This window comes from Momordica charantia (genome assembly GCF_013281855.1).
Source record: "Momordica charantia cultivar OHB3-1 chromosome 1 unlocalized genomic scaffold, Mcharantia_2.0 BLBB01000001.1, whole genome shotgun sequence".
Classification (NCBI taxonomy): Eukaryota; Viridiplantae; Streptophyta; class Magnoliopsida; order Cucurbitales; family Cucurbitaceae; genus Momordica; species Momordica charantia.
Genome location: NW_028275157.1, coordinates 24,153,411 through 24,177,798, shown reverse-complemented (window position 1 = coordinate 24,177,798; position 24,388 = coordinate 24,153,411). Strand labels below are relative to the sequence as shown.

General features: G+C 34.7%; 2 protein-coding genes across 6 annotated transcripts in view; one reads left to right on the top strand and one right to left on the bottom strand.

Moving 5' to 3' along the window:
- Positions 1-1,263: 1,263 nt before the first annotated feature.
- LOC111015757 (Haloacid dehalogenase-like hydrolase (HAD) superfamily protein) lies at positions 1,264-9,852 on the bottom strand. 2 transcript variants are annotated; one of them, XM_022290900.2, is made up of 11 exons: positions 9,472-9,852; positions 8,091-8,140; positions 7,924-7,987; positions 6,782-6,830; positions 6,599-6,667; positions 5,749-5,810; positions 4,717-4,797; positions 3,881-4,035; positions 3,693-3,777; positions 2,051-2,190; positions 1,264-1,512 (listed from the first exon to the last, which is right to left on the bottom strand). In XM_022290900.2, exons 1-11 carry the CDS (start codon positions 9,729-9,731, stop codon positions 1,508-1,510), a joined length of 1,020 nt encoding a protein of 339 aa, XP_022146592.1. In that variant the 5' UTR covers positions 9,732-9,852; the 3' UTR covers positions 1,264-1,507. The 2 variants fall into 2 exon arrangements, with proteins under 2 accessions (XP_022146592.1, XP_022146591.1); XM_022290899.2 differs by having other exon boundaries at positions 2,047-2,190; positions 9,472-9,851.
- A 5,037-nt stretch (positions 9,853-14,889) lies between these two features.
- MOR1 (ARM repeat superfamily protein) overlaps positions 14,890-24,388 on the top strand; it is a 28,075-nt gene continuing 18,576 nt past the window's right edge. For 3 of the 4 annotated variants that reach the window (XM_088120023.1, XM_022290927.2, XM_022290928.2), the window contains exons 1-11: positions 14,890-15,276; positions 15,404-15,509; positions 15,640-15,763; positions 18,147-18,226; positions 18,311-18,488; positions 18,567-18,631; positions 19,859-19,941; positions 20,035-20,120; positions 20,271-20,384; positions 20,861-20,980; positions 23,795-23,897. In XM_088120023.1, coding sequence (XP_087976149.1) covers positions 15,117-15,276; positions 15,404-15,509; positions 15,640-15,763; positions 18,147-18,226; positions 18,311-18,488; positions 18,567-18,631; positions 19,859-19,941; positions 20,035-20,120; positions 20,271-20,384; positions 20,861-20,980; positions 23,795-23,897 — 1,219 coding nt within the window. In that variant the 5' untranslated portion in view covers positions 14,890-15,116. The remainder of the gene's footprint in view (positions 15,277-15,403; positions 15,510-15,639; positions 15,764-18,146; positions 18,227-18,310; positions 18,489-18,566; positions 18,632-19,858; positions 19,942-20,034; positions 20,121-20,270; positions 20,385-20,860; positions 20,981-23,794; positions 23,898-24,388) is intronic. The other variant, XM_022290926.2, reaches the window with a different exon arrangement.

The following is a 24,388-nucleotide window of genomic DNA, read 5'->3' as shown; positions in this document are numbered from 1 at the left end:
CCCTTTTCTAACATGTGAGGGGAAGACTAGTAAAAGATTTGAGCTGTAAACTCGCAATATAGACATGAAAAAAGGAAGGAGACGGAATATGAATGAAGGATTGAAGCATCTGACTGGGCTCTGGAGATGAATACCGAAAGAGCTTACCGGATGCACCATCGACCTCAGACAGCTCGACCGGGCGGGGGAAAAACTAAAAAAAAAACGTAGTGGGTGAGCAAAAAGGTCGGATTGGGTCAACTTCGGTTTTTTCTTCCTTCTTCTTCATCATCCTTCAATCTTAGGGTCTATATTTTACATTTACGTAAGAATGCATTGGTTAATACTAAATAAATATTCTAATTCTATATTCGAAAATTAACGAGTACTGCAGATATAAGATATTAAATTAGAGGGTGAGGGGAAATGAAAATTGAAATATTTGTACGACACAGTGGGTTTTTTTTTTAATGTTGTTGTAAAATGAAACTTATTTTAAAAATATAGTTGTTTAAAAAACTGAAGGTTGGTCGAGAGACGACCATTTAGATGTGGTGCCACGCAGGCGTCACGTAATTTTTTTTTTTAATTTGAAGGTGAGAGACGACCATGTGGGATGGTCGTCTCTTGATGTATTATTTTTTATATAACGTCTCAATGGAGAGACGACCAATTTTCAGTTTTTTAAAACTACAATACTTTTAAAATAAGTTTCAAAATCTATAATTTTTTTAATTAAACAACTATATTTTTAAAATCAGTTTCATTTACAACATTAAAAAAAAAAAAAAAAACCCTACACAATGATGCAAGGGAGAAGGTTTGTTTTCATTATATCATTTTATTCTTCATATTATTCGTCCTAAATAAATTATTTTTAATCCTCCTTTCTGAAAAATTCCTATTTTGTATTATTTTGTAAATAAAAACTTAATTAAATATCAACAAACACATTAAGATCAGCCAAAAATAAAAAATAAACACATTAAGATCATTTTCAAAAAACAATAATAATAACAACAAACACATTAAGCTGAAAAAAACATTAATATTTTTATTAATAATATAATAAAAATGATCGATATATATATATATATATATTAAACTTTTGGGGTTGGAGCTCCATCCCGAGGAAAAAACATAATAATAAATTAAAAACAAAATTTATTTTCCCATCCTCAATCCCGATGAGAAAAATTGCGGAGATTGCGAAAGGCCGGCCAGTACACAGTGTTGCTTTGCTCCTAAAATATGTAATTATTCTCATGCTTCTGAGTTCTGATGTACGCTAAGGAAACATTATTCTCTATTATTTCTCAAAAGTTTCAAGATTTAAAGCCATACATTTGAGCATGAAAACTGTCATATAGCAGTGTTAAATACAAAGGCTTCATCTTAGAAAAGACAGAAATAACACGAGGCCAGCTATCTCAAGACCATGTCTTTTGCCGTAATCTGGTAATGGTCAAACCACCTACTCCGAAGCCATCCATTATAGCATTTGCTGAAGGGAACTCAGCTCTTGATGTCAAACTACAAATAATAAATAAATGCCCAAAAGTTAAGAAGCATAATACTTTTCTTAGAAGCATGCATGTGTTTGTTACAACTATCAATGACGAATTAAGTTTAATTGTACAACATGATTGTGAACAACAGTTTTTTATCTAGTCCCATTGGCAAGCCAAAATTTTCCTTCTAAACCTTGGCGTATGATCAAGAACAAAGTTCACATGTTATACCATCAAGCTTTTAGATTGAATCTCGTGTTGTTTTCTTGATGTATTGTAGTGATGAAACTTGGGAAAGCATCTCAAAAAGTCAGCCAACCATAAATGCAACTTCTTCCCAAGCTCAAACAAACTTCTGAGTGCCAATTCTTTTCCTGATTAAAACTTGATTGATTGTTTTAAATCACTTATCACTCCATCTATTTTAAGACCTAATTTGGCTCATTGAACACTCTAAAATTACCTGCATGCATACTAATTACCGAGACGTAAAATCATGGTATTCAGAGGGAAAAAAAAAGGTGAAATTTAATTCGAGAATCGAGATCGGGATTACCTACTACGTAGTACAATACATGGCATGCCTATTTGAACAGCTCCATCAACCCCATACTGGGTTCCTGCAATAAGGATGCAATTTGAAACAGGTATGCCTGCAAGTTCTGCTCCAGCACGCAATGCACATGTGATCTTCTCCAAACTGAATGTGTAAAAATACAGAATCATATAAATTATCACATAATAGAGCTTTTTCTTTTTGTAACCAATATACATAATATTAAATATTTTTGTCAAATAAACAGATAACCAATTATTTAAAATAAACTTTCAATACTTGAGCCCGTATCCATGACAGTTATAACTAGAGGATTCTTAGAATTTGAAAATAAACCACATAATCAAGCTTCTAAAAACATCCCTTGGATACTAGAAAGTCCACTAACGAGATGTATGTACGCATACACATGTATGTTTATAAAACTGATAATCATGCACAATAAGTATTTTGGTGCAGAGGTAAAGAAAAGGAAGGGTCTGCATAAACCGCAACATGTTTTTTTCTTTGGACCAGCGTACATCCATCTTGATTACTTCTATAAGATTCCTGCCTGAATTGACAACAGCATCGGGAACCTCAAAGGTCATTCAATATCTAAGTAGGTGATTTGACCCTATGGTTTAAATTCATTACCTTAAAGACATAGGTTTGCAGCTAGCCCAATCCATGGTGACTCATAAACTACAGTATTTTATATCAACTATTGTGAGGATTATCTTTACTGTTAGTGGAAGAAGTACAATACCAAAAGCTGGAGCACTTAAAAGATCAAACGCATTAGTAGATCAAGCCCCATGGAATTGTAATAAGAAACTCTATGCCGCCAAAGGAGTTCATAAAAAGTGCTCCAAGTGGAATAGATAAGAAAGGAGATCAGGAACCAGTTCAAACTCGAAAATTTTATACAATCTTTTTTATCTCTTGCGCTTGAACTTGGTTTCAGGAGATTGATTGCTAACCAAGCCCCTTCAGCAACACTCCATTGTTTGCATCGTCTTCTAATACTCATCAATAATCATTGGCAAACATTTTGTACGACAAAAGGTGAAAGCAGCTGTGAAACTCAGTTCAAGAGGAGAGGATGAAAGGTCGGTGCTCTCTCTCTATTTTACTTGGATAGCTTCCTCTCCGTCCCATGAGATCAAGTACCACAATTTCTAACTGCAAATTGCAGAACCTTCTCTCTTCTAAAACTCTATATGACTTCTCAAAAATTGGCCAACCAAGCTAAATTGTGAAGGAACTTCTCCATGAAATCAAGTTTTGTTGGCCGTGGACAGCAATTTGTGAAAAAATGTATACCAATGGTGGATACCAAGAACAATTCTTCCAAAGTTCCAAGTCCTCAGAAATGTATGTTATGTGAATATGCTAGAAAGGACATGGACCTCAATTATCCACTGCTTTCCTGTCATGATCCTTCAAGGCATGCAAGTCAATTAATTTTTAGGTGGTGCCTCATAGTCTAGAAGACTTGGAAGTATCAAATGGTTGGAGGCCCTACACTTCTATTCATTGTGGTCAGCTGGCCATTAACATGAAAAATATAGTAATAATAATAGTACAGCAACAATAACGACATAAAAACAAAAGCATATCATAGTAAACATTCACCATGGACTTAATTTAACAAATGGACGGACCTTTCAGATGAGGTAATATTTATCTCAACACTCAACTTTAGCGCTGATGCAACCTTCTCAGCTATCCTTTGTTTCTCGGCAGAAGCTAGCCCGTCAAGCAATAATACAGCCCTTCAGTATCCAACCTTGAATATTTAAAATAAAATTGGATTCACAAAGTATGTCAACCAACATGGAAAAAGGACTACCTGCTTTCATTGCTTCCTTAGCTAGTTGCTCATCCAGACCTGAATGCTTTGCTTGACCAAGCACAACCTGACTATATAAACTCTGTCTTGCCTCCTCATTCCCAACAATCTTTACTTTGGATATTCTCTCCGGTCCAAGCTTATTAATGATAGATCTAAAAATTAAGCAACACGTACCGGAAATGTTAGCTTTAAACATTGATAAAATTTTATTACAAGGCAGTGACAAATAAATTGTATCAATTGTGAGGAAATGACATTTTATCCAAAACAAGAAACATTTTTTTATTGATATGGGGAAAGCATTACATGAGGAAAAATCAACAATAAATAAAAATAAAAAAGTGAAGGACCTTGAAAAAGAAGAAATACAAAAAGAACTTGTAAAGATGGATGAAAAGTCCTTACTACTGGTCCAATCCGGAGAACAGCATTTTAAATGATTCAATAAGATAGTGCAAGAGAGAAATTTTCTCAATATTGGAGCCTCGTTATTACAAGCAACAAATAGTATTGTAGAAAACAATGTCTAATTAGTTTCACGCTTAAAACTAAATTTGAAATTGCAACAAAATTAGTTAGTCATAATTCCACGACTAAGCAAGCAAGGACACTCACGGATATCAAAAAAAAATAATGCCACGACTAAGGTTTTATGATTTCCTGATAACATAGCATATCATAGCTACTCGCAATTGGATATTCTATAATTAGGCAATTCAATCCCAAAAAGTGAAAAGTACTTTATGACAGCTATTGGGAAAAACCCACAGTTTTGGGAAGACAATTTATGTATTTCCAACTGTTGTATAACTCTAATATTAACAGGAATTTACCTAGCAATTTCTTCTCCAGTCTTGCTGTAGGCCGTGAGAATAATCACAGGTATTCCTTCATTATATGCATTGTCAATGAAACTGCAGAAATGAAATGTAGCTCCACTTAATAAAGAAACAGTCGAGAGGGATTCGTAGATCAAGTTTTGATAATTGACAACTCATGATATCAACTATAGTTGTATGTCTGATCTCATTTAAAGTCAAGGGTAGCAAGCAACCGGTTACCGTACGCGACATGATATTCAGCAATATCTGAAACTGTAAGTGCAAGTTTTTTTCTTTTTAATAAAGTAGGTGCGAATTAACTGTGCCTGAAATTGTATCTTCCGTTGCAGAATCCTTATTTTTATAAGACTGACAAATGAGTTTCTAAGAAGAGTGAATTTTCCAAATTTTCAGAACATTTCAAGGATAAAATCCTTACATTCCCTAGAATTTCATAAACCAATTCTATTTCATGAGGACTTCTTGCTTCAAGTTAAGCTATGATTGCTAATATGCCTACCTATTTTCTCTCTATCTTCTGTATTCTTGATGCTATGGCCAATAAAATTGATAAGCTTACTAGGACTTCATCGGGGAAGATCTCACTCTTGCTGGGTGGTAGTCATTTGAACTAAATGAGCACTAGAGAATATAAAAGCTTCTTCCATTTGGAACTAAATGGAAGATAGGGAGTTAATACAAAAAACTTTAGACAAATCAGCAACCAAATAAGCATTATTGCTTCTAAACCATGACCATATAGTCTGGTGTAACAGGTTTTCTTTTCTTTTTTTTTTCTTTTTTTCTTTTTCTAGTTCTAACATACAGAGCAAGAAAACCATAACAATATGACATGATTATACTACAACCATTAAATGGTCAATTTTCTAACACGTAATCCAAATATCAAGGAAAACCATGTCCACTCTAATAAGAAATATAGGCATTCAAATTAAAAAATAGGTGGATTAAGTAAATCATATAGATGATTAGGCAACAGATTCCCAAGTACCAATCGACTGGGATTCAGTTTGGAGCACTTACTCTTCAACTCCTGGCCGTAAAGGTAAGCTTTGTGAGACCATCAATTCATCTGATGCATTTTTCTGCAAATAATGGATGAAAAAATTCAGATTTAAAAGAAAAATAAAAAGATAGAAGAAAAAAAACATTGTTATAGCATCATTTTTTAATAGCTAATGCTCACAAGAGGAATGACATAAAAAATAAATATAATTTGTAAGAAACATTTTCTATGAAAAATGGTTACAGAAGGAGAGGGGAGGATAGTGCATGCAAACTAACTTGAGCACCAAAGGAGATTTACATTCAAGAAGACCAAGACATGACTGCCTAATCCAAACAAATTCACTTGTTCATTCATTGTATTGGACTCAATACGCTGTAAAAGTTTGACCATTGGTATTTAACTCCAATCTCAACTAGATCACAGATTTGTGTTTTATATCACAAATTCACTGACAGGTCCTTTCTTCATAAAGAATGCTAAATTTATATGGACAGATGCCATCTTTTTAGGAGGTGATTTAGAAAGAGAAAAATACAAGTTCGAGCCTTCAGGTGAGCTTAATACCAAAAACCCTTGATGTCTCCCGGGTCCGGACCTTGGGACGGGTGCAGGTGCCCCTTAGTATAGGAGAGCAAAGCTCCGACTCCCAGTTATCAAAAAAGAAAGATAAAAATACAAGATTATTCGAGGAAAGGAATAGAGAGGTCCTGTATATTTGGGAGCAAATTGGGATTATCAAATCAAGGCTACATGGCTATTTGTGTACAAAGGAATTATTATCCAATTTTTTTCATTTCATTGAATCAAAAACCTTTAAAAAAAATATCTGCCAGACATTTATTCATAGATGACCTATAGAAGCACCTTTTCTTGCAGAACACGTTTAATAAATGATTCCTTCTCATTTGTTGGCAGTGAAGTCGGCCAACCAATCTGTACAGAAGAGAAACACTTTGACTAACTTAAAAATGTGTTTCAGAACCAAGGAAAAAGAAGCAATTACCAAAACTAATAGTTCTAATTCTCAATTCAAGAAAAGAAACTCACACGGTTAAAATACGTAATTAGCATCCGTTCCTCATTAGAAGCATTTTTCCTGTGAAAGAGATCAAAATGATTTTCAAAAATCTTGAGTCACGACAGTGATAAAGCCTTGGCCAGAATATGCCAATTAGGGTTTTGGAACATGCTGTTTTCTTTTCTTGTATGATCCCTTATTTTTTATTACTATCTCCCTTCATCGTCCATTCAAAGACAAGGCAAAGGTTCTTTGGCTCGACTTTATTAGAAGTTTTTTGTGGTGTACATGGTTAGAGAGAAACCACATTTTTTTTGTCAGGAAAAGATAGAGATTTTTTATCTTTGGTGGAGAACCTCTTTGTTTCTACTTCTTGGTGTAGGCTTAGTAAAGCTTTTTGAAACTGTTCTCTAAATTATCTTTTGGCTAATTGGAGCCTTTCTTGTAACCTCCCTTGACTTAGGGTTGCCTTTCCTCCATTTTCTCTGGCATATTTCGTTGATATATAAAAATATTGTGTTTCTTATTTTTTTGTTAAATGTCACTTATATTGATAGAGGAAAGGATTTACAATCTACAAACATCCTAGAGGTTTGTATCTCTCCCACAAAACTAGCTACTCCCTGCATTCCCCTCCTTTACTAACAATTATACATACCAATGGCAGGTACTACAAAGGGTCCCACGTCACTTACTCATAAACCCTACCCCATAGAAATGCATTCACTTTCACATGCACCCTTTGCTCTGACAACTAAGAACTTAAGCCTTACATAACCAACCTACTGCACAACATCGTGAGACTTCTTCCTAGAGTATGTAAAATGGATGGGGACTTCAACACCATATAGTCATAAAAGCAAAGATGACAAATTTTGTTAAATTGAAGAAATTGGTCTTGAGTTGCAGAAAAAAGATGCAATGTAAAGTTACAAGCTTTTTTTTAATGAGAAACAAATTTTATTGAAGAAATAGAAGTATAGTTACGTGTTTGTTAATAAAATATAAAGGCAATGCAATCAAAGTTTGACTAATAAGTTTAATTGGGGCGGCCAGGGGTAGTGAAGATAATCTTTAACATGCCAAATTTATCATGTATTCATGAAAGCAAATATGGAAGCATAATTTCAAAATAATAAGCTAGATTAGATAGTATTAATAGGAGTTGCACCTCACAAGGTCTGAATATACAGGCTCAGTCCAATTTGCGCAGTCAAGTCCAAGCTTCCGAAATGCTGACAGCAGAAAGTTGGATAATGATCATCCAAAAACACATAAATCCAAATTAATTACAGAATTTAGAACTGATAATGAATAAGTATGAAAGTTTGAGCACACCCTCATTGAAAGCTTGGCGATTAGTCGAGCGATATGCATCCACGAGGACTCTGGAAGGAAGGGACAAAAAGGAGTTACGGAAAGAAACTCCATCCTACCCACCACATGCAACGTTCAAAGGTTGGAGAGCAGAAAAATATTAATTTCTTATTATTTCAAATCACGTAGACAATATTGGCCAGATACCCTAACTCAAATCAACATAGTCTATTGCCTCCCTGGCAATATTGCATTTACACCTTTTCTTTTCTTTTTTTAACTTTATTTCTTGATATCTAGTCCTTCTTTCTCTTGGTTTATCAAATATCCGCAAAAGCATTAATGGGCAACATAATCATCACAAGTCTAAAGGAACTTAGTACCTATTCTAGATTTTTGTAAAATCTAATAAGTTCATCATCCAAAGATGTGGTTGAAAGGGAAGGCCTAGTTGTGCTTGAAAGACCTGCTTGGTCTCTGCTTTAGCAGTTAGATACAGACAAGGGCTTGTTTTAAGTGATTGATAGATTGAAGGGGAAAGCCATAGCCTGCTCAACTGTTCTTTGGTGAAAGGTTAGATCTGGTTTTTTATCTTGAATATTTAGTTATTTTCACTTACATGACGTGGGAAGTAGTCAACACTGCCAGTTATTCCTTCATATGGCAATCCAATGATTTTTCTAGTCCAAATATGAGATCTTTCCCACTTTTTTATTCTTCAACACTCGTGCATGAGCCACGGCATAATTCAACCCGTTAAAGCATTGTATCCTCGACCTAGGTCGAAGGTTTGAATTTCCACCCCACATGTAGTTGAACTTTAAATATATAAAACACACAACAACAACTTCTGCATTATTTATGATGGTTAACGTTGTCTCTATTGATGGACGAACTTGACCGGAATTTAATTTTATCATATTTCCTCGATCAGATCTACAGATGAAGGGAGATAAACAATTTCCCATTTTCCGTACTTGGGCCGTCCGAAAGATAGTAGGTCCAATAATTAAGAGCCCTGTCTACTGGATTTCTGGTGGTATCCTATAATGGTCTAAAATTTTATTTGACTCAACATGCCTACGGGATAAAAGGTAGATTAGATCAGGAACGTGATAAAATCAATGAGTGTAAATAATTTAAACTGAAATCGGTCAGCACATTGATTTTGGAGAGACCATAAAGCTATAACAAAGTAGCTTCGTGAAAGTCGAACGGATAATGGAAAGCATTGCTACGTCAGTACGTCTTTGAAATTTAACAATGTGCAGGTATTCGTAGAATACTTATCTGTAAAGAGAAAAAGCAGCTTCGGTCTTCGGATAACAGAAGACAATTCGAACCAGAAAGAATTAATAAAAAGTGTAAATGCATGAGTTAATGAGAACAATTATGAAATCACCCTTCAACTTCGAGAAGAACCGCGAGTTCTTGAGACGAGTCGAGGTCGGAACGGCTGGGGCTACTGAAAGCAGGCAATCTTCCGAGTCGTAAACTCTTTCCATTGAAATTACAGCTTCTCGAGAATACAGAGAGATGCGGAGAAGACGGATGGAGCCTACTTCTTGGCTGATTGAGTATAAGATATGAGTCGGAACAGTTGCAATTCGGGGTTCTTTTGAGAGGACGATAATATAGCGTTGAGCAGGAAGTTATTTCCATGGCAGTTGGCTGAAGGTTTCAGAACGCAAGCTCCAATTCTCGCCGTCTGCTAGTGCTGGCTTCCTACTATTTTCCCCTAGCTAAAAAAATCCGTCGAGCACTCGAATTATCAGAAATAAACAAATACTTGTGAAGATGAAAATATCTCTGACTTCGGTCGTTTACTTTTCAACCTTCAATTTGGCCTGTGTATTTAGGTTATTAATTATTGGGTTTAAAATTTTAATCTCGTTCGGGTTACTTTTTTACTTTTAAAAGTTTGTATTGTTTTAATTATATACTTTTTTTCTATTTAAATACATTTTAAATGTTTGGTTTCAGATGCCTATAATTTTCTTTTTCCACTTTAGCTAAAGACGCGTGTCCATCCAACTCTACCTCTACTACTTTTTCTATTTGGTCCATGATAAAGTCCTCTTTACTTGATATCCAATTAGTAAAGCTTCCATCGTCCTGCAACTAGTATAGTATAACATAACTGATAGCTTCAGAGTAACACGATATTTCATTCAATACTTTGTTTTTTTAATGTATTCATAAAGTTGTATTCAGCGACCTTTATTGTCTATACATTTTGTGGTACGTTTTTTAACTAGTTACCAAAATTGTCACTATTTAAGGTACGAAACCAAAATGGATATTTTGAAAACATGGTGATTAAAATTAACAAAAGTTTATACATTGACCGAAATAAATGTTTTGAAAGTACAATTATCAAGATGAACCAAACAAATGTATATGAATTAAAATAATATTTAAACCTATTTTTGTTCATATCAATAATGTGTGGGAGGGATATTTACTTAATAATATATGTATTGACCAATTATGCTATGATTTAAATTTTATTTTGATTAATTTCGCTGATGGTATCCCTAAAAAATCATTCTTATATTGGTTAACTATCTGTAATCATTTGTTAACTTAAAATTGTATTTGTTTTCTGTGTCCATCTAGTCCAAGTTCACGTGTTTGTTTCGATTAAGTTGATATTGGGGATCGCCTCTTACTTGAATATGGGGTGGTATGATTGTTTCGGTAGGTTTATCTATTTGCCCATGGACCAGGTACAAAGTTATTAAAGTGAATATGTCGTATTAGTAAAGGTCGATCTCCTGAATGCAAAGTATGGATGATTTATTGGACTACATTTATATATCACATTTGAAGATAATGTGACTCTACAACCCATGATGGTGCCTATATTTCGGCTTCGGTTATTTGACATAACATTCACAGTGATGTTTATAATCGCACTATAACATGATTGGATAGTGCTCATTTTAGAGATCGTCTTTCGATGGAGTATGTATGAAATTTATTTTTCATAACTAAGTTCATTTGATTTTTAGCTCTGTTGTGTATGTTTGTAATTTTTTTTTTTTGTCGTTTGTTTAGAAAATGTATCTTTATTTTTGTTGTGCCATGATTCGTGAAATCCTTATTTTTTCTTGCAATAAGTCAATACACATAATATTGTCCTACCCACCCAACTTTCTAAGTAGATAGGAGATTCGAATATCATGCGTCAGAAATATATGCCACTTAAGTTTAGTTGAATTTGACATAAATTATTATATAATTGCTTCATGGGCCGGGAAACAAAATATGATATAATCCCAATTATTTTGTTGGACGCTTCCGTTATTGGTTACCATGGTCTTACAAATGACCGTGTATCAGCCTTGTACAAACATATTTTAGGAAAATGACATGTCCACTCTACAAACTTCAACATTTTCAAATGTATTTATTGAATATTGAATGTATTTTGTTTTGTACGATTATTATTGCTACTACAATTGGTTAAATGATCCTGTAATCAATTCGTTAGATAAATTTTATCTTTTCTAATTCTACATGGATTAGGGTTCCGAATTTCCAACAAGTTATCAATAGTAGATATTTTAATCAATTGAATTATATTAAAGTTGAGAAAATTAATTGATTTTGTTTGGGGAAGGGAATACCCTGGACACGTGAAGGACCCCTATTGGTGCTCCAAGATGACTCATGAGTCATGCCCAGCTCGGACGGCCGAGATCACCACTACTAGCGTTGATAGATGCTAAGTATGAGGGCCGAGGTGAACCTGGCCGAGGTCCGACCTACCGGGAAGCTCGGTGGGGGCCGATGCGAATTACTGTCAGCGGCGTGATTATCGGGCATAATCGTCGGTCCCGAGATTACCGGGCGTAACTGACAATCCCGAGATTACCGAGTATAACCGTTGCGATATTAGCGGGACTACCACTCATAAGTAGAGGACTTCACTCCACGATCAGGTACGATGATTTCAAGCCTCGAACTAAACTGGGAATCCGACCTATACTGACTTGATCGTCGGAGTGCTCACCTTTTTGTGCAGGTCCGCTCAAGTGTCCATGTCGGTCCGCAGGCCGAGTTCGAGCTGCAATCTGAAATACGCTGTTGTGCACATCATTGCATAAACAGATTTGATGCAATATTATATTTTAAATAAATATTTTTACACAAACAATACTTATTATGTGAAATATACTATATTATTTATTAGCACATTGAAATTCATTTTACGTATATAGATAAATTATTGTTAATAGTTTCATACTAAAAAACAATCACTTAACAAATATTTATAATATATGTGTGTACTCCTCTCATTGTCGAATGATTTTTATAGGGAACCATAAAGATTGATATAGTATCACAAAAGCTCAAACGAACACCCGGTCTAAAAATGAGATTTGACCAACGTACAATTATATAATATATTTGATTTTCGTACTGAACTGCAGTCACACACGACCTTGGCACGTGCTCCACTAAACCATTGTGAAATCTCATTAATATTTTTATATTATTTAGTATATATATAACAAGTGTTTCAAAGTTGAGGAGTGGAGTATAGATCCATCATTGATGTTACTTCTATCAATATTTCAATAGGTAATTATTATAAAAACTTTAAAACATACATCAACTTAAAAATAAATTTAAAGTTAAGAATATAGTCAATTTTTACCAAATTGAACTAGTTAAAAGCATAGATTATATGTTTCGAGTTTGAACAGCGTTATTGGGAGAATCCTTGGTATAAAATAAAGAATGTAAGAACTCTACAATGTGAAACGTACACATGATTTTGGCATATTTAATACAATTAATAAAAAAGTGGACATAGGACAATAGTCAACCACGTCACACGCACGTTTCAAAGGGAAAAAAAAAACCACGTCACACGCAGAAAAGGAGGCAAACCTCTTAATTTGAAAATGTTTAAAATCAAAACAATTGTTACTATACCAACTCAGTTTCATAATTATCCGTTATTTATATTATTTTTGACTTCATAATTATCCGTTCTTTAAACACACAAACAAAAAAAAAAAAGAGAGAAGAAAATCAAATTCCAAATTATCCCAAGCAGCAAGCGAACCGTTTTATTATTTTTTTTTTCAAAAAATGAAGAAGGTAAACTAAATAAAAAAATGATGAATTTGCGGAACTAACAAATCAATATTTTAAAATGTTTTAGCTGTTATATCAGTTTCACGACAAACGAAGGGTATTTCACAAATTTTGGACATAGAATTTTTGAATATTCGCAAACTATGCAATTATTTTAAAATAATTTGAAAACTTGATTTCCCGTAATTTATAAGTTTGCAGCCATACTACTTTGTATTGAATATAATCAGTACATGACTGCACGTGATACGTGTAAGATAAATCATGTGAACTGATTTTGTCTAAATTAAATAACCAAAATTTATAAAATGGTATGGTTTGTATATGGTAGGAATGAACAAAAAAAGTATTTTATCAAAAAAAGAAAAAAGAAAAAATAAACAAATGTATTAAACTACTAGTGAGACTACTCACGGCAATCTAAAAAAAACTCACTTGCATAAAATTTATATATATATTTCTTAATCTATTATACGCGGCAAAAGTTTAGTATTTCCTCAGTCTCTTTATATATATTTTTAAAAGTTCACGACTAAACTTCATAATCCTCTTTTCTTTTATCGTAATCATACTAACCGACTATCATAATTCTAAGCTCTTAAGTGTTGTTGTCGATAGAAAATAGATAAATGTCAATGTCAATATGTATTTATAGAAATAAAAATTCACAATAAATATTTAAATTAACAAATAAACCATCCACATTTTTTCTATGATATAACATTTATAAATATTAATTTTATGTTTATATTAGTGATATTTTGTTGACGTTTTTAAAAAAATTTTTGATGCACTCCCCTGCGTAGCATATTCAAATTTAAACAACTTGAAGTTAAAAGAATGGAATAAAAATCGTGTTTTTTTTAAAGCAAGAAAAAAAACTCCTATTAAAAAAAAGTGTAGAAAAATCTATTCCCTCATAGTATTTTTTGAATCTTATATCATTTTGGAAGATATAGAGGAAATATATCATAAATAAAATAGACCCATAAAAAAATCAGAATTTCCTAAAAAAAAATCACAATTGAAATAAGATAATATAAATTTGGATATCTCTAACATATAAACAAAAATTTTATATTGAGAGAATAAAAGAATTAATATATTTAGATCAATTTATAAATGCTTCCATCAACTTTTATTTTTGTTAGTATGATAAACGTGAGGTATATAAGCTTACTATTTATCTTTGTTAATGTTGGTCAAATGTATAATAATATTCGAGATAAGTGGAAGTCATGAAATTTAAAAATGGCTCAATAATAGTAGATGAATGTTTAGTTCATGTTGGAGTAAAGAATGTTTAATTTACGTTATTTTTTGAAAAATGGGCATTTGGGAGGTTTTCCAAACTTGAAAACGCCCGCGGCATGATTTTAATAATGCAAATGAATATAAAAGAAAATCCAACGGGCAGTTCCATTTGATGAGTATCCGCTCCCCTCAAGTGTCACTGTAGTCTCGTTTAGAGCTTTGTTTCGGACCCCACTAGGGACCCTACAATTTGAACCGCTCAACCATTGTAAATTTCAATATAATATTACCTCACGCGCCCGAGAGAATGTTGGTTTCACCACGCGCCTTTCACTGCCACGCTGTCATTTCTAATTCGCGGACTCTGACACGAGTGCAGGCCGACGAGTGGGGATGGCTCTCCCCGAATGCGTACACCCCAAAATACCCTTCTGTCTCACAGAGAAATGAGAAACGAAAAAAAAGGGAAGAGCAAAATCTCTCTCCCCCACTCTCCCCCATCGCTTCTTCTCTCCCCCCTCTCCTCTCTCTCCGTGTGTTTGCTCTGATTTAGGGCATCGCTTCATAGCGTTTATTCTCTGGGAGTCGTGTTCTACCTGTTGCAGGTACTTGCCGGAGAGAAATATAGAGATAGAGACAATTCTGCATTTGTTTTGTAGATAGGATCAATAGCTAGTAAAAATGTCGGAGGAAGAGAAACTACTCAAGGAGGCGAAGAAGCTACCGTGGGAGGATCGGCTGGCGCACAAGAATTGGAAGGTCAGGAACGAAGCCAACATTGATCTAGCAGCCGTATGCGACTCCATTACGGATCCCAAGGATTATCGTCTCCGCGAATTTGGTTAGGCCACTCGGTTACGTTTCCACTTATTAGATCTGGTTTCATGGCTTTGGAGCTCAGTGTCAATGATCCAGTGCAGTGATTGATGTAGATCTTTGCTCATGCATTTCGTTTCTCATTTCTCTAGGTCCATTATTTAGGAAGACCGTTGCAGATTCTAATGCACCTGTGCAAGAGAAGGCACTGGATGCGTTAATTGCTTACTTACGAGCTGCTGACGCAGATGCGGGGAGGTGGCAATTCTTTTCTATTCTCTATCTGCAACCTGTAACTTTTTTTAGTCGTCCACATTTGTATCTGGTGCTCTTTAAGGTTGTCACTTAACATTCTGGTTGTCTTTGCTTTTTGAATTGTGATTTACAGGTTTGCCAAAGAGATTTGCGACGCAATTGTGGCTAAATGCTTGACTGGTAGACCTAAGACCGTGGAGAAGGCCCAAGCAGTGTTTATGCTCTGGGTAGAACTGGAAGCCGTAGATGTTTTCCTGGTATTTTTTTTCTTTTCATCCCGTAGCTTTATCTATCGATTTCTGAACGTAGAATTGATTGGCATAAGAAATGGTTTTTACACTGTAATAAAGGATCTACTATAACTTTATCCATTGTCGCATGGGAACTCTAACTCGGAATCATAGAAATGTTGAAGGTCTGCCAAAAGTGACACTGCTCCGTAGTGGCAAAAGGGCAAAGCCATGAAAAGTAGTTTAAATATTTCGAAGCATACCTTCTCAATACACATCAATTGGGGTGAAGGACAAACATTGAGGTTGTCAAAGTAAATTAAAGGGCATTAATTCTCCTAGGCATAAAAGCTAGGAAAGAACCGAGTTTTCTTCGTGTTCTTTAAATTACTAAAGCTTAGTGAAAAAAAAGTGTGGGGGAGACAGAAGAGGAGCTGAAACGAATTGAATGTGTAGAGATGTACAAGTGAAAGTGATAGATAATACACATGGTGATTGCTATATTAGAAATAAGGTTGAATATTTGAATAACAGGAACAAGGCAGCCTAATCCACAGATCTCTTCATTGAGAAGGGCTCTAGGAAAATGATAATTGAAAGAGGGAGATTCACCCATCGATATAATGGTTCAGGATATTGGCAAGCTTTTGGAAAGGGATAACGAATATAATAGGAGAAATTGTGATTGGAGGGTGTTATCTTCAAGCCAAAGATCCTACCAAAGATGGACTATACAGCCATCTCCAATAGAAAACTTATTTCCCTTTACAATTTGATGTTTCTTTTGAACCACAATTATCCTTTTTGCATGATGTTTATATTCCTTTAAAGGCAAGCCAAGCACCCACCAAACATCTACAAGAAAGAGTTACCAAATCGAGAAAGCAAACTTGAATCTCCAAAGGGTGTGACCCAAATCCTTAGACAACTTCCTAAACAGAAATGCACCATTGGGGTCTCTGAATACGATCCATATTGTTTACTCTCCCATGTAAGACTAGACAAGCTAAAAAACCTAACCTTCTTGGGAATTTTAACCTTCCAAGTGATAATAGAGAGTTTCTAGCTATGTGAAGGTTACCCTAAAAGATAAGGAAAGAGTGGCAAGAGAACCCTTCAAAGGGATTGAGTGACCAAAAATGAATATATGTACTGCCTAGGCAAAGATGAAAGTCTTCTAGAAGAGAAAAAAGAGCTGAAACATCCAACAACTCTCTACATTAGAAACTAGGAGTAGGGACTACAATCTCACTATACAATGGACGAGAATAATTTGGAAGGGAAGTGGATGATCGGCTAAAGTCTAGTTACACATCACTGCTTGCTGGATTTTTATTTTTTTTTGATAAGAAAGCAAAGATGAGTATTCAAATCAAAATAACTCACAAAAAAGGGGGAGAACAGTCTAAAGGTGGAGGGTAGAGAGAACCCTCCGTAGAACTCTATACAATCACTGTTTTCCAATCCTGAGTAAGCAAAAGAAGATCGTAGGTAAAAAAAGCTTTTTTTGTGTAGTAATGACCACTACGATGCAATATGCGTTATTCGCACAAAAAGAATCTATCGAAGTTTACTTATCTTCAAAGAGCCGTCTATTCCGTTCCTTCCATATTGACCAGAGAAGAGCCCGGGCCGCACAATTCCAAATTACCCATGCTTTGCCCTTTAGCTTTCCACCACCAAAGCCTTCTGCAATGAAGCAATCAATCTTGCTAGGGATGTAGAGGGAGAAATCCAAAAGAGAAGCAATGAACGCCCATGCTTTAGATGCAAAATGACAATAAAGAAAGAGGTGATCCACCGTTTCGACATCCCTCATACACATACTACATAGAAGGAGAAAGGGTTCAGTGAGGGAATTTTCTTTGTAGCTTGTCTTTGGTATTTATCCCTCTGTAGAAGAGCACTGCTTGCTGGATTGATGGCTTGAAATATACCTATTGAAGAAACCTTAGAGAGTCTATAAATAATAAAGATTATTGCTATCACTGGAGGTTAAGTTTAAAAATTGCTTTGGAAAAAGGAGTTTCCCTGATCATTATGCTGCTAAATCACGGAAATATGAAGTTCGTCTTAATGTTGATAACTCTCTCCTGTCAGTTGATTGTTTCCTTGGCTTAAGTGTGCTGGAATATGTTTTTGAGTCAAGCATGAGATATCTTTTTTTTTTCCTGAAGTTTTTGTGTGCTGGTAGTGCCTTTTTTTGGGCAAAATGAAATTTCAACACACACACACATATATATATGTGCAATGTCTCGTTTCTTATTAATTTTTTTTTGGATGAGAAACAGATATTTCATTTTTTTTCTCTGATGAGAAACAAACTGCAAATTGCAATTTAAGTTCATTTGTCATATATATGAATTGAGGCCTATTCTTGTATCTCATTAGAAGGTTTATGCTAATGTAGGATGCAATGGAAAAAGCAATAAAGAATAAAGTTGCAAAAGCAGTTGTTCCTGCAATTGATGTCATGTTTCAAGCTTTGAGGTCTGTATTTGGATATCCATGGTGTAAATTCTGTCATTTACTTTTATTTCATTGTGTAATTTATCTATGATTTTCCTCATATAGTGACTTTGGAGCAAAAGTTGTTCCTCCAAAACGAATTTTAAAGATGCTTCCGGAACTCTTTGACCATCAAGATCAAAATGTTCGTGCATCTTCCAAGGGATTGACACTTGAACTTTGTCGTTGGATTGGGAAAGACCCAGTAAAGTCAATATTGTTTGAGAAAATGCGGGATACAATGGTATGATGAATTTAGATGGCTAATTTAACATCCTTTATCACCTCCTAAATGAAATAATTTTTCTTTTTGAATTTTCAGAAAAAAGAGTTGGAGGCTGAGCTTGTCAATGTTACAGGGTCCGCTAGGCCTTCTCGGAAAATAAGGTTAACAACCTTTAGTCTCTATACATTCTTGCTAGTGCAATTTTGGTTAAGATATTGTTATTGGCCTGATGGTGAATGGATCATGCCCTCTAAGCTGTCATTACTTTGTTTTTGGTTTCACTGGAATGTCTATCATGCATGTCATTTACTGTCTACTACTAGATCCTCTCCATTCTCTCCTAAGTATATATATATTTTTTTGGATAAGACTCTTTAAGTATGTTTAATTGATGTGGTTGTAGTTTAAATGAAAATCTATTCACATAACAAGATCTTTATTTTTAGTGGGATATTGGCAATAATCGGTTTTATTGGGTAGTCTGTTTCATTTGACAGTAGCGGCCATTCTTGCTGCTCTCGGATATTGCCCTTCCCTCACTCATATTCGCTCTGTTATTCTTCTTCTCCCCTCCTGTCTGATTTTGCCTCTTATTCTTCTTCGTCTTCTCCGTTTCAGATTTGAGATAAATTTTCTTTTATCAATTTAAAGATGTTGACGTTTTCTTAATTGTAAATACATCAACATCAATATGCTGACTAGTTGATTTTTGTTGTTATGTTGACAACTTAAAGTGTTTTCAATTTGTGGATAAATTAAAAATACTGCTATTAAGGAAGATATTTCAAACAAATAACTTTTTGAATTATGTATTGACACATGCTCTTGCATTCTCTTAGTGGACTTTCCTCTATAGAGACAAAATGATAGGAAAATGTGGGTGTGTGTTGGGGGGGGGGGAGGGAGGGAGAGAATAAGCAGGCTGTAGTATAGTGGGTGATACACGGATGATTGGTTGGTGGACAAATAAAGTTACGATCTATATTTTATGAAGCTTCTTGCTGCAAGGGTCTATGGTAGCAATTATCAGGTCACCATAATAACACGGAAAATTCAGCAAGTCCAATGCTAATGCTAGACAAAGTTTCATAATATTAAGGGTTTTTCTCCATTTAAATTACCCTTTCTCTGTTCTTATTCTCTCTTCTTTTTAAATTGTTTATATTTATTTTTTATTCTTTCTATCTTGTAGTTAGTTCTGGATTATGTATACTGTTAAATCATAACTTCTAATCTTCTTGTATCTTATAAAAAAAAAATTCGGCTTTTATACAATTCCAAAATTAGCCATTTTTTTATAGCTATTTTGCATAGCAGCCAGTTAAAAGGTTTTTTTTTTATTACTTTTTATTGTATTTCTGTTGAGATTAATTATGTTACTTAGTTAGGTCCGAGCAAGACAAAGAGCCAGAAAAGGAAGATACTTCTGAGGCTGTTGGTACGGGACCTTCTGAAGAATCTGTAGCTGATGGTATGTCTAATGCATATAGTTTGAGTGCGACATGAACTAAACATTTATTAATTAATTAAAGATTCTACCATTCTAATACACTTAAATTGTCAGTTCCTCAGGAAATAGATGAGTATGATCTTGTTGATCCTGTAGACATATTGACTCCGTTGGAGAAATCAGGATTTTGGGATGGAGTGGTTGGTGATTTTGACCTATTGCCTTGGAGATTATAATATATATCTAGTTCTGTTCCTACTAGCTGATTAAAATTAATGTTGATCTAGTTTTGAACCTCACTAGTTTTGCTATCCCACAAATTTATTTGTTTATCTTTGGTCTTTTTTCAGAAAGCTACAAAATGGTCAGAAAGAAAAGAGGCTGTCGCCGAACTAACCAAACTTGCTTCAACAAAAAAAATAGTACCTGGTGACTTTTCAGAAGTTTGTAGAACTTTAAAGAAGGTATGATTTCTTCTCCGTGGCCCTATTCTCTCCCAGGGCTTGAATTAATTTCTTTGGATGGTCATATATTTATTTGTCAGTCTTTCAATTTGAAATTAAATATGTGTCAATCTCTGATTTCGATATCTTAGTCTGTAACTGCCCACTCAATGTACAAAAGACACTTTTGTGACTTTCCAGTACCATACTGTAGCAAAACTGCGATGATGTCACATTCATACATGCATCAATCATGTATATCTTTTTGTAATAAATTTCAGGATCATCTTTGCAATCACAAAAGAAGAAGTTGTAAACAAAATTGGACCTGCTTGATTGGTAGTTTTAGTTTTGTTGCTGTCCAGTGTAGTTACCTGAATTGCTTGCATACGTTGATGAAAATGTTATGTTAGCATGGTGCTCGTTGATTAATTCCAAGCGTCTTCATGCGTGGGAGATTTTTGACTTACCAGTGGAGTTTTTGTCAAACTTTGCAGCTGATTACGGATGTGAATATTGCTGTTGCTGTTGAAGCCATTCAAGCTATTGGCAATCTTTCCAGGGGTCTCAGAGCTAACTTTTCTGGGAGTTCACGATTCCTATTGCCAGTTTTACTTGTATGTATATTAAGTATTTTTCGCTGTTCTTCAGGAAATTATTAAAAGTATCTCAATCAAGATTTTATATTTATGGTCTTTGTCTCGGTATCTATAATAGTTCGCAATGAAGACTCTCATTCTATTAGCTAACTTTTAGTATGTTATTCTGGCATATTTTAGCTGTACTTGTGAACTTACATCAATTATTATTATTTTGTTTTTAAATTTCACATAACTCTTCTTGTACTTGCTGGTCTGTCTAGGTTACTAACTTGTTTATGTTTTTGAATAGTAAACAAACTTGTATAGGTTACCAACGTGTTTCTGAAAGCAAATTTTCTTGTTCTTTTTGCCAAGCTATTTGTCCTATCATATAACTTAGTATTTGTTTTGGCATTTAAATTTGATTTATTTAAAGTGTGAGATCTATGTTTCTTGGTTGATAGGAAACATAAGTTTCTTATTTAGAGAACGATACCAAACATAACATAATAAGTTGACAGATGGCCTCTATTTAATTGAAACCCCCTATGTCATGGAAACTTCATGAGGTCTATTTTTGGGACTTTCCTGCGAGTCTAATGATTGGATGACCAAATTAAAAATTTTAGGATGTTCCACAAACCTGGAAACCCTCTGACTATTACCCATATTGGAGATTGGTGCTTTCATGTGAGGCCAGGTTGTTTTTGGTTTAAAAAATTGGTGAATTCCACATTCCTCCATCATCCCCTCTCTAGATTCTTGTTCGAGAGATTGTTTTGTTCAAGGCTGGCCAAGGTTTGTACTTGACCAAAAGCTTGAACTTTATGGAACATTTACTGCCGTATAGAAGAAAGGAGTTTGATTTTTATTGAGCAAGCCTATTCTCTTTCTATTTTTTTTAATAGGAAACAAACTTTTTCATTGATAAATGAAAAAGAACATAAAATGTTCAAAGATACAAACTCCAAATGAGTGAGAAAGATACAAACTCCAAATGAGTGAGAAAGATAACGGAAAAAAAAAGGAAAAGAATACAAAGCACTTAAAGTTGAAACAAAAGAAATAAGATTACAAAGGAGAGCTAAAAGCATCTCAATTAGAATCAATCATATTAGGTGAGTAATTGACAAAAAGATGGGAAAGAGCACACCATTGAGAAGCTTTGAATTTGGCAATGTGAAAACATTCCAATGGATGCCTTTTAAGCCCTTCGAAGGTCCTTTGATTCCGCTCGAACCATAATTCATAAATAAGGGCTTTAAGGCCAATGACCCGAAGTAATGTAGCTCTAGGATTCAAGTGTAGACCAAACAGCAACTGGAAAACCAAGTTCGAGACTGACTTGTCCATAACCCAAGATAGGTTGAAGATACCAAATAAGGCAGGCCAACAGGTTGCTGCAAATGGGCAGAAAAAGAAAGTGTGCAGCTGACTTTCGCTTGAGTTTACACAAAAAACACAAGCAGATGGCTGGAGAAACATATATGGTATCTTTTTCTGCATAATTTCAGCTGTATTGACCTTGCCAAACATAAGAATCCATGTGAGGACATTAACCTTCTTGGGGCTACCAGAATTCCAGAGCTTTGAGCAAAAATCCTGTGGTAATGCAGCAGAGGGAGCCTTAGAATTACATAAGGAGCTGACAGAAAAAGCCCCATTTTTATTCAGATTCCAAGAAAGTTTGTCTTCACCATCATTTAACAAAACCAAATTCAGACTGTCCAATAATTGTATACATTCAGCAATTTCTTCATCTTTTAGCGACCTTCTAACTTCAATCCTCCAAGAGGAGGTGGTTGAATCCCAAGCTTCATGAACCGAAAGGTAGGGGTTCGAGGAAACCCGAAACAGAAGTGGAAGCTTGTCCTTTAAGCTAGAATCGCCCAACCACAAGTGATGCCAAAACAAAGTACGTTTGTCATTTTTTACTGATGATGAAGAGAATTTCTGTAACTTTTTCCACTGTTTTTGAATGTTGTTCCAAGGGCTACGACACCCCCAATTCTTTTTTTCCAGAGTGTTCCAATCAAAACAATCTGTTTCATAAATGCTGGCCACAATCAGGCCCCATAACACAGAGGTTTCCACACTAAACCTCCAACCCCATTTCGCAAGAAGAGCATGGTTCTTATTCAATAACATACCAATGCCCAAGCCACCATTTGCACAAGGACAAGAAGCAATTTGGGGATGTTATTCTCATAGATTAGGTTTGTGTAGCTCGAGTTTAAGAAGTTGGACGTTGTCTACATGGATTTACTCATATCAAGCTATGAGTTTATTATCTTATGAGCCACATAAGAGATGTAAGAATAACACCGTGAAGGAATTACTGACCGAGTAATTTAGGAACAAAAACTGATGTACTTTGGGTAATTGGAGTTTTGTGACCTTTTGAAGGATGAGAAGCTGTCATTTTGACCAGCTTGTTATACCTTGTTATCAGCGTTGATTATGTGGGAAAAGAGAGAGACTAAGAGAGGGGCTTCTCTCTCTTTTTAATATTATCGACAACCAAGACTTGAAGTCATCTTAATTGCTCTTATCCTCTCACCGACTTTTTTGTTCTTTTGGGGTGTCTCCTTATATTCTCTCTTTGAGTAGTGTGCTTAATTATATTTTTTTTTTTTCTGTTTTTCATCCCAGAAAAGGGTTGTATTTCTTAATTACTCAAATCGTATCACCGCCTTTCAACTGTAAAAGTTTTGGTTTCTTGAGAAATATCTTGGTCAAGGAAAATTTGTTACCGGAAAATTATTTTAATTAATTTCTTTATATTTTCTTATGGTTATTGGAACTCACCTTCACAGCATGCTTAACAACTTGCCTTCGTTTTTTTTGTAGGAAAAATTAAAAGAAAAAAAACCTACTCTGATGGAGTCATTAACTCAAACTCTCCAAGCAATGCATAAGGCTGGGTGCTTAAGTCTTTCTGACGTCATTGAAGGTGAGATTCTAATACTTGTTAGATTCGTCCAAAAGTAATTTTTAGACAATGTTTAGGACATAGTCTTTTATGATTCCAATGAACTTAGTTGTCTCCTTAATTAAACTATTCATTATACTTCTTGATGCTCAACATGTTGTACTAAATTTATGGTAAAAATATATCGTTTATTGTTGTAGCTTCCTGTTTTTGAAGCGAAAAGTTTATCCCATGACTTTGGGTATCTATTATATTATCATTTACCTTTTTTGGGATCTTAACCTTCTTAAGGGAGGAGGAAGGAGCAATAGGAGGGGCGCCAAAGGGTTTGGGGGAGGGGGTCAGAAACGAACATCCCTTCTCCCAGACCCATCCTTCTCCCTAGACCTATCTGAATATTACTCGGAAGAGAAAGAATGCCATACACATCCACTATCTCCCTTCATGATAAAACGATGAAAAAGAGTTAGAACTCGAGGATGGCATAAAGGCACCAAATACAACCTCTATTT

Bases quoted from the DNA above. Each gene is read 5' to 3' on its own strand.
- LOC111015757 (XM_022290899.2), bottom strand. From the start codon at position 9,731: ATGGAAATAACTTCCTGCTCAACGCTATATTATCGTCCTCTCAAAAGA. The intron at 8,141-9,471 runs GTGATTTCATAA...CCTTCCTTCCAG, and splicing joins GTTCTTCTCGAAGTTGAAGG to AGTCCTCGTGGATGCATATC. The intron at 7,988-8,090 runs GTGTGCTCAAAC...TTCTGCTGTCAG, and splicing joins TCGCCAAGCTTTCAATGAGG to CATTTCGGAAGCTTGGACTT.